Here is a 9925-nt window from a genome sequence, read left to right as displayed (position 1 = left end):
TCTTGTAATCCAACCAAACAATAGTGGAATCATTTCAATTGGGCGTGACCTTATAGTTTTTTTCCTTTCTAGGGCTTTTCACATAAAAATTCTGGTGTTCTATACTTTTTCTATTTGTGTGCTGGATGTCCGTGTAACACTGAGACGAAAATTTTTAACTTTATCACTGTGTATATCTTGCACGCAATTATATTATATTTATTCACTTATTTATAGAAATATACAAACTCATAGAAGTTTCTAGTATCCAACATAACTTGGGCTAGAGGTTATGGGATGCGAAGGCCCAATGTAGTTGCTCAACGGTATGACTAATATGCGCATAGAATCATGTATGCGTGTGCTTAGGCGGTTTATTGCGGAAAATACCAAGCTCCAACACACTAGCTCAACCGCACAGTGCCACGTGTACTGATCTCCACGTGCTTACATTTCATTGGATGTATGACGTTTTTAAGGCTTTTTAATTGCTTTAGACTTATAAATAGTTTATTACTAGAATAAATTGACTTGATTTTCTTGTAACCAAGGAAGAAAGCTGCTATATTTTCTTCCCGCATTTGCGTTTTTCCGACCACTTCTTCGTCTCCCGCACTGGGGAACAATTGAGAAAACCATTAAAACCTTACTGCAAACCCACTGGAAACTTCACTAAGAGCTCGCGCTTGACACCCATGATTAGATTCTTCTTCCATTCTTTGATATACTGCCTCTCAACTGTGTTGTAGCCGCGATTTACAGCGTCCTGTCGGGCCATAGACTGTTAGGCCTCCGTTCGAAGATGAGATCCGGAGTGGCGGCCTTCCTTATTCTCCCCATATTCTTAGTTATTTTTTTGTCTGCGACGCCAGTAGAACCTGCGGTGGCGAGCATAGATCTAGGTTCCGAATGGATGAAAGTGGCAGTGGTCAACTTGAAGCCTGGCCAGATTCCTATCTCCATCGTCATCAACGAGATGTCGAAGCGCAAATCCCCAGCGCTCGTTGCCTTCAATGCCGGTAATCGCCTCGTCGGCGAGGAAGCTGCGGGGATCACCGCACGTTACCCAAGTAAAGTGTACTCTCAGGTTAGGGACATGATTGGGAAACCCTACCAGTACGTGAAAGACATGATCGATTCGCTGTACCTGCCTTTCGATCTAGTGGAGGATTCTAGAGGAGCGGCAGGATTCAAAACGGATGATGGGGTTGTGTACTCGGCGGAAGAGTTGCTGGCGATGATCCTCCGATACGGAATGAGCTTGGCGGAATCACACCCGAGGTCGCCGATCAGGGATGCGGTGATCGCCATTCCGCCTTATTTTGGACAGACAGAGCGGAGGGGGGTTCTTCAGGCAGCTCAGCTGGCTGGAATCAATGTGCTGTCTCTCATTCATGAGCATTCTGGAGCTGCTTTGCAGTATGGCATTGACAAGGATTTTTCAAACGAGTCCCGGCATGTAATATTCTATGATATGGGCTCCAGAAATACCTATGCTGCTCTAGTTTACTTTTCAGCATACAACGCGAAGGAGTTTGGAAAGGCTGTGTCTGTTAATCAGTTTCAGGTAATTACTCATTAATTTTTTTTTATTTTTCGTTAGATAAATATATTTATTTAAAAGGTTATGCGATTTAAAAAAAATCATTTTTTTGGCTCTCGTCTAGAATTGAATCTATAGCTCAACAAGAAAAGCTAAAAGGTATCTGATACTTGGGTCATCTTGAGCAACATCTTGGCTTAAAAAATGTATTTGCAAGGATAGCATCTCTTTAGGTTTTTAAGTGGTTCTGCTTACCAAGGTTTTTCTTATATGTATGATGGTTATTTGTGGGTTGTGATGGTGGGTAGCATCTCCAGATACCTGTGTAGCGTTGGACAACAGTTTGGGAGGGCTTATAACTTAAAAAGATGGCACGACCTGTGGAGAATATTTGGAGGAAAATAGGACATTTTATACAACCATGCGAACAAGAATAATAAATAGGTTAAACGGGAAGGATAAATGGATGAGAAGATTGATTGTAACATGCAGGAAATATCTCAACCATTTTAGGTGTGTTAAAGAAGCTTGATATTCATGAACGTCATTAATTTAATGCTAACCAGATTAATGAAACAATTACAAAAACTTTGAGCTTGATTCAAATTTAGATGTTGGGAATTTTTGACATCTTGCTTAGGCATTCTATCAAACGATTATCATGCATGAAACACTTATAATACCCTGAGAGAGAAAGAATAAAGATTAATGATTTAGGTGAATATAAGATAATTGCACCTATTCGTGTGGACTTCATTCTATCCTTAGAACCTCTTTGATGCTAACCAAATTAATGGAGCAATTACAAAAATTTGAATACGATTCAAATTTACTTCTTGTGAATTGTGCTTGCTTAGGTATTTCCCCAAACTCCTATCATGAAAGAAACTCTTGGGAAGCATTTCTATTTCTATATCAATTGTCAAACAAAAGATATTGGGTTCATAAGGAGTGCATTTAATCACACCGAAAGGAGAAATTTTATACAAAGTAGAATGTCATGGATTTTTATTAAAATAGAAAAATAAGAAATTCAACCATACTCATTATACTTTGTAATAAATTATGACAAATGCTGTGTAAAATTGTAACCTTCATTATATCAAAAGACTTACAAATAAATTTGACAAGTCATATTTCTCATAATGCGATTTGCGTAATTAATATTTAGCATATGTTTATGATATTCCAAGGGATATTGAAGGCTTGTCCAAAAGATCTCTTAGAAGTGTTTGTGTCACACCTTATTTTGAACCTTTTTAATCAATTTGGAGTGTAATAAAGAATGAGAATCTAAACAAACATATCTCTTATTAATACCCATCCTGAAATATTTCTATTAGGATCAAGTGAGTCGGAAGTAGCCTATCCGGTCTATCCCCACATCTATTATTGACATCAATAATTCATAACTTGAAGCATATTTAAAATACATCAAATAAAATACATGGCTTACTAAAATTTCAAATAATATTTACATATCCAAAAGTTTGTCTACACAGCTTCTACTTTAAACTCTAAGTACACCCAAAACGTATGTCACAAAAAGTGCAATTAACCTTCCAGTATAGTGTCCCATTGGCTCCTTCCTCTTTTCTGTAGTACAATAATATCTAATGAGATAGAGCTTAATGAAATACACAAACAACATATAAGAAAAAAGAAAAATGTTTGCAATCAATTGAAAATATAAAGGAATTTCTATTATAATCATAAGATGTGTAAGACATCAATATATATCTAACTTTTCACATTTCTTGTTATGTTTACTGCTTAATACATTAGGCAAGTTATATGATGATTATAAAATTTTGCACACTTATAGCTCTTAAATTTAAGATTGAGTTCATATTCCTAACTTTTAAAATTGAGCGCTACTCTCTTATTCAAGATTGTATACGAATTCTCAACTTTTAAAAGTGAGAGAGTGTAGGGTACCTTATGTACGACTTCTTTAAGGCTTTTCTCGTTAGGTCTTTTGCCTTTACTTGTGCGGGCCTATCCCCTCTTATATGACTTATTTCATTAGCCTTTTTCATTTATCCTTTTAATATGTTTCATATTTTAATAACAATCATCAAAATTGTTATTGAAATAAATACTTGATGAATCAGCTATAAAATACATAATGAAATTAAAAATAATGACTATCACAATCACATAAAAATGCAGTTGTAATTATATAAAGTGTTATTATTTTCTATACCAATGTATGAACATCTCACCATGGTTTAAAATTGCGCAATATGAGGCTCGCCTTGAGGCCCGCCTTTGCGCAATTCCAGTAAAAAACGCCTCGATGCTTACGCCTCGAGTTTTTTTATAAGGCTTGCGCTTCAACTTGGTTGAGGCCCGCATTGAGGCCCGCCTCGCCTCACTAGCATGAGGCTTACGCCTCACACGATATATATTAAAATTTAGATAAATCTTGAAGTAAATGCCCGACATTAGACTTTATAGGAGAGGAGGAAGGGGAGAGAGCAGTTCACCATAATGATGATTCAAATGAAGAACCCCTTAGTGATGACAGTGCTGATGGCTTATGAGTTATTATGTGATATGTCATTGCTATTTATTTTTTGAAATCGGAATTATATGTTAATGAAAAGAATATTGGGGTTTCTGAAAGATAGAATTTTGAGTTGAACTATATTTTATGTTGTCTTATTATTGAAATATTTTGATTTCACTTCATATCTTATATTTTTTTATGTTTTATAATATTTACTCATTAGTATATAATAAATTTATAATTTTATGTTTACGCAATCTATTGATTTTGAGGTTTACGCCTCAAAACGCCTTGAGGCTTACGCCTCGCCTCACTAATGAGAAATGCCTCAATACCCGAATACGCAATTTTAAACATTGTATCTCACCTTGTTCTCTAGGGTAATCGAGTGAATTTGCTCTCAGAAATCCTGACCTCTCTTCCACTTATAAACAACCTAAGCATAAACATTTTGTTAGAGAATTTTGTTCTCCTCAAACGGATTGCATACTTTATGATTGAGTACAGCTTAAGAATGATGATATATTATCCTGTACGATAAAAATATCATTTCCTTATGAACTCAATGATAAAATTTATAATTTTAAATAGAGATTCTCCTATTCAATGTTTCCTTATGGACTCAATGATAAAATTTATAATTTTAAATAGAGATTCTCCCATTCAATGTTTGGTTGAATGAGGTTTATTTATTTTTGGGGTACAGACGTTCCATAGGGGCTTGGGTAAGCCTCTATGGTTAATTATATCTCAAGCTTTGATGCTTGAGAAAACTTTTAATTAAACTAGTAGTTTTATTTTTCTTTTTGAAGTCATTTAAATATTGGCTAAAGTTTGATTTTTTATGAATCCGTGAAAGTCTTGTTTAAAGGTTTTTGGCCTTTAGGAGATTCAACGAAGAATTGATCAACTTAGAATCATATTTTGTAATGAGAGCCAAAGAATGTGAAGTAGGAGCACTTGATTTTGAAAAATCTCAGAGGTGCTCGGACTATCCTATATTGAGCTTTATACTTTAGAAATCTAATTTTATTTGAGTTGATCATTTTGATTTGAAGGTCGGGGCTTATATTCCAACAACATATATTAGTAGAACTGCTCGGAAGGTGAAGACTTATATGATGATTGGAATCAACCATTGCCTCAGATCCTAAAATTAAGGCGAGGACTCCCGAGAGATAGTGCCTTGAACTTAAATCTAACGTAATCCAAAAGAGACTTATAAACTACACCTCACATGAGGCGCAGTGAGCCCGCCCCTTAGATTTATTGTCCTGCCTTGAAAGGACTACTAGCTAGATCCTCCTAAATGCTTTTAAAACCATATTTTTCAGACTCAATGCATATAAAGAGCTTATGGTTATTTTTGTTTAGGAAGTAGTGCTTATAATTTGGCTTCGAGGTCAATATGCCTATTTATGTAGGGTATGCATATGCTGACTCACTAAGAAAGATTTTTTTTTGTTATTTATTTCTTAAGTGAGGCTTATTTTACATGAGACATTTTTTTTGGCTATACATGCTCAATTTAAATTTTGAAAAATTTGGCTCCTTGAAAAGGAGCCTTGCAATTTTCTTTTTTTAAAAAATCATGAAGCCTAAATTGATTTTTGAGCTATTTACATTTTAAAATGGTAGAAATCTTATTTTGTCCTAAGAGTCTATCATATCAAAAAGTCCAGACCACCCCCAAGTAAAAAAAGAAAGATATTTAGGAAAAATCATGCTTTTCTATTGCACACTCAGTAAACAATCAATACATGTGAGAAAATGTAAATCAACTGTAAATCAACTAAAGCGAAAATATAACTAATGTCCAAATTAGTACAATTAAGTTTGGCAGTTGAGTTGCCTGCCATTATACAATCCAGTCAAATTTTATTTACAAACTCTTGCTTGTGAGGTCTTCAAGCTTTAGCTTCCTATAAACCTTAAGCCTCAACTTCCATAGATATATACTTCTGATTCACCTTTTTCTTTCAATCTAAATACAACAAATTTGATTGCATCCTAATTCTATCAAATACATATTTAAAAAGGAAAGACTCAAGCCTGTAAAATTGAGTTAGAAGGCAGTTCATATAATATATCATACACAAAATTTGCTTACACTTGAAGTGCTAAGCAACTGCTTCTACCCTATTGGCCACATCACTTGGGGGGTTTTAAGTGGCAATTGTCATGCAAGCATTTTTATTATTTATGAGCGCCCATCTTTGGACATGGCCACCTGCAAGAAAAGCATATATATTTTTACACTAACCATTTAAAGGCAAGTGCCCACAACGCAGACAATCCACTAGGCAATCACACCAAATCATCAACCACATACGCACAAAAAGAAAAATCTTAGTTCTAGTATGCCTAGGGGGCTGTGCACCTAAGTGTGTGAGGCTTGTGTGGTATGTCACGCAAAAGGTGTTTCATTTAGAGTTTGGATCTAAGGAAAGGGAGTCAAACATATAGCTTTTGGGCTAAATATTGGAGGATTCTCCCTAGCTTTTGGAGTCAGGGAAAGGAAACTGACACTTCTCTTAGCTTTGAGGTTAAAAAAAGAGGGAAATAAGGTATCCAACACATAGCTTTTAAGCCAAGTGTTGGAAGATCCTTCTTAGCTTTTGAAGCTAAAAGGAGAATGTAGGAATTCAACATTTATCTATTGAGCTAAATGTTGGACAACTCCATCTAGCTTTTGGAGCTAAAGAGAAGGGAAATCTCCTACAACTTTGGAGTTAGAGGAGGAGAGGGAACCTATAGCTTTTGGGCCAGGATAGGATATCTTTCAACGCCTTTGTAACTTATAGAAGTGAGGGAAGATTAGTAGCTTTGAGGCTACAAATCAAAATGATATCTCCTAGAATTTTTGTATTCAAGGAGTTGGGTTTCATTTGCTTAATTTGGATTAGGCAAACAAAGGTGAGTCACTTATTGATTTTTGTTCAATAGGTAAGGAGGATTTGTAACTTTAAGGCTACGAATCAAGAGGAATTATTGTAGAACTTTTATATTCAATGATGGGTATTTAGTTTGCTAAATTTAGATTAAGCAAACATAAGAGAATGATGTGTAGATTTGTGCTATACATCAAGGATCCCTTGGACTTTCGAATATCCAAAGAGAGGAACTCATTCATGAAGTTTGGGTTAGGAGTATGAAAGTTTCATACAACTTTTGAGTTATGAAAATGAGGAAATTTCTCTATAATTTTGGTTTGTAGAGAAGAAAAGGGGAAATGCAACTTGGAAGTTGCAAACTAAAAAGATTTCTTTGATCATTTTGGTGTTCAAAGAAAGGGATATTCGTCCATCTAACTTGGGTTAGTGGGATGAGAGAAATCTGCATAATTTTTTGAGTTGTAGAAGGAGAAAAGAAGATTTAACTTTGGGTTGCAAACTTCTAAACGCTCTTAGAATATTTGATGTTCAAAGAGATTGGGGACTCCCCTAATTTGGGTTTAAGAGAATGATGAGATTTCCTATAACTTTTGAGCTGTAGAAACGAGGGAAGGAACATGCAACTTGTGGGTTGCAAATCCATGAATGTTCCTTGAACTTTTGATTTTCAAAGAGAAATATTCCTTTGCCTAATTTGAAGCTAGGCAAATGAAAGGGAATTTGGAGGTTTCCTACAACTTAGGCTTGTAGGAAATGAAGAGGCAAAATACAACTTAGAAGTCATGACTCATGGAAATTCCTTGAACGTTTAGTGTTCAAAGAGAGTAGGTTCATTCCTCCAACTTGGGTTGGAGGGATGGAAGAAAGGAAAGGCAACTTAGAGTCGTAAATTCACGAATATTCCTTGAACATTTGATGCTCAAAGAGAAGTATTTACTTGCCTACTTTGAGGTTAGGCAAACGATTTTAACTTGCAGCAAAGTGAAGGAAGAACATGCAACTTTTGGAGTTGCAAGTTGGAGGGGTGGATCATTGAGTTTATGCTTTCAATGAAGGATGGCTATTTATCACATTTATGTTGAGTAAATAGAGAAAAATGATGTGCAACTTGAATGTTGCAGCTTGAGGAAATTCTTTAAACATTTAGTGTTCAAAGAGAAGATATACATCCTCCCAATTTGAGTTTGAGAGCATGAAGATGGATTTGGATGTTCCCCTACAATCTTGGCTTGTAGGAAAAAGGGAAGGAAATGCAACTTAGAGGTTGCAAATTAATGAAGGTTTCTTGAACATTAGTTGTTCAAAATGGGACATGCTTTCTCCTAGTTTGGGTTTAGGAATGTGAAGGGTGGCGTGATTGGAGTTATATGCTTGTCTACAACTTCTCATGAACTTCTTGAAAGTCGTTTGGAAACTTTCATGTAGGTTTAGAGAAGCAACAAACAAGGAGGTGGAGGATTTTCCACAGCTTTTGGGCTTTGAAAAGTTGAAGAATTTCCTACAATATTGACTCATAGGAAAGGAGGGGAAAATGCAACTTAGAGATTGCAAATTCATGAAGATTCTTTGAATATTTTGTGTTCAATGTATACATTCTCTTACTTTTGAATCTTAGGAGAATGAGGTGGTCTCCTACAACTTTTGAGTTGTGGAAAGAGAGAAATGAAGTGCAACTTAGAGGTTGCAAGATTGAAAGAGATCTCTTGAACATTTAGTGTTCAAATGGACTTCTTTATTTGCTTGGTTTAGGTTAAGTAAAATGATGAATGAACTTAGAATTTGATTCTATAGTTCAAGAATTTGAAGTATGATATGTTATAGGATTTTAGAGAGACCCATAATACCATACATGATGAAGATGGGTGATAGCTCCTAAGATAGGCTAGGAGACATGCAAGGAAATATTTGAAGCTTTGAAGAGGCTTCAAAGGTCATTCATGAAAAGGAAAGAAAATTGTTTATTGATCTTGTCTCAACAAATAAGGGGTGGGTGACTTAAAATTTGTTTCTAAGATTTAACCATCATGTAATAATGTTTGGTTGGAGCCTTTGGAGGGCTCCAAATTATCATACATGAGAGAAAGGGGTATTCATTTGTTGATTTTGTGACTTAACAAATGAAGGAGGTAGCTTAGGATTTGGCCCTAAGCTCCAAATGATTCATGCAGTGATTTGTTTGGAGACTTGAGAGGTCCCAAATGATCATGCATGAAAGAGGTGATTGTTTATAGATTTTATGTTTCAACAAACAAGAGAGTGACATGGTTGATCATGTGATGAAATGTTTGGAGTGTTGAGATGCTCTGAAGTATTTATGCTTGAAAGAGAGGTCATATAAAGGAAACCCCTAATATACACTAGGACTCGTGCAAGAAAATAATTGGAGCCTTGAGGAGGCTCCAAGCATCATGTATGAAGGAGAATTGCATAGAAAAGAGAGTTCCCTATAGTTTGAATGAATGTTTCAAATTCATGTGGAGAGGGAAAACTTGGTATCCTATAACTTCTAAGAGGTTTCAAAATCGGATTCGACATAATCTAAGAAACCTAGAAATGTGCGAATGAGGTTTGTATGTTTAGGAGAATAAACATATGCTAAGTTTGATTCTCGTTGTATTTGAAACCCTTAATTTATAAATTCTATTAATCATACTTAGGTAATTCCGGAATATGATGGAACATACCCCATGAATCTTTAAAGGCTATGAGGTATTCCACATTTTCTTTACAAGCACTTAAGAATTAGGTGAGTATGCTTACAAATTTATAAAATTTTGGTACAAGAAGATAAGTGAACAAACAACCCTTGATATAGACATGCATTTCAATAATTTCATTCCAAACCTCTAATTTAGAAGGTCCATAAATAGGATTAGATAATTCCAAACGTAAGTGTTTCATGGGCTTATGAAGGCTCATGCAACCTCAAAATTGTTTAGAATTAAATGAGCATATTTAATTGTCTTCCATACTTCTAGAAGTTGTGGGTTATTTTAA

General features: G+C 35.2%; 1 protein-coding gene across 1 annotated transcript in view; it reads left to right on the top strand.

Annotated features, from left to right (window-relative positions):
* Positions 1-505: 505 nt before the first annotated feature.
* The window catches only part of LOC110106101 (heat shock 70 kDa protein 17), a 39914-nt gene continuing 30494 nt past the window's right edge, over positions 506-9925 (top strand). The window contains exon 1 of the mRNA XM_020835857.2: positions 506-1546. Coding sequence (XP_020691516.1) covers positions 782-1546 — 765 coding nt within the window. The 5' untranslated portion in view covers positions 506-781. The remainder of the gene's footprint in view (positions 1547-9925) is intronic.

Source organism: Dendrobium catenatum, unplaced genomic scaffold, assembly GCF_001605985.2.
Source record: "Dendrobium catenatum unplaced genomic scaffold, ASM160598v2 fragScaff_scaffold_853, whole genome shotgun sequence".
Taxonomy (NCBI): domain Eukaryota; kingdom Viridiplantae; phylum Streptophyta; class Magnoliopsida; order Asparagales; family Orchidaceae; genus Dendrobium; species Dendrobium catenatum.
This window is presented reverse-complemented; position numbering and strand designations above follow the sequence as displayed.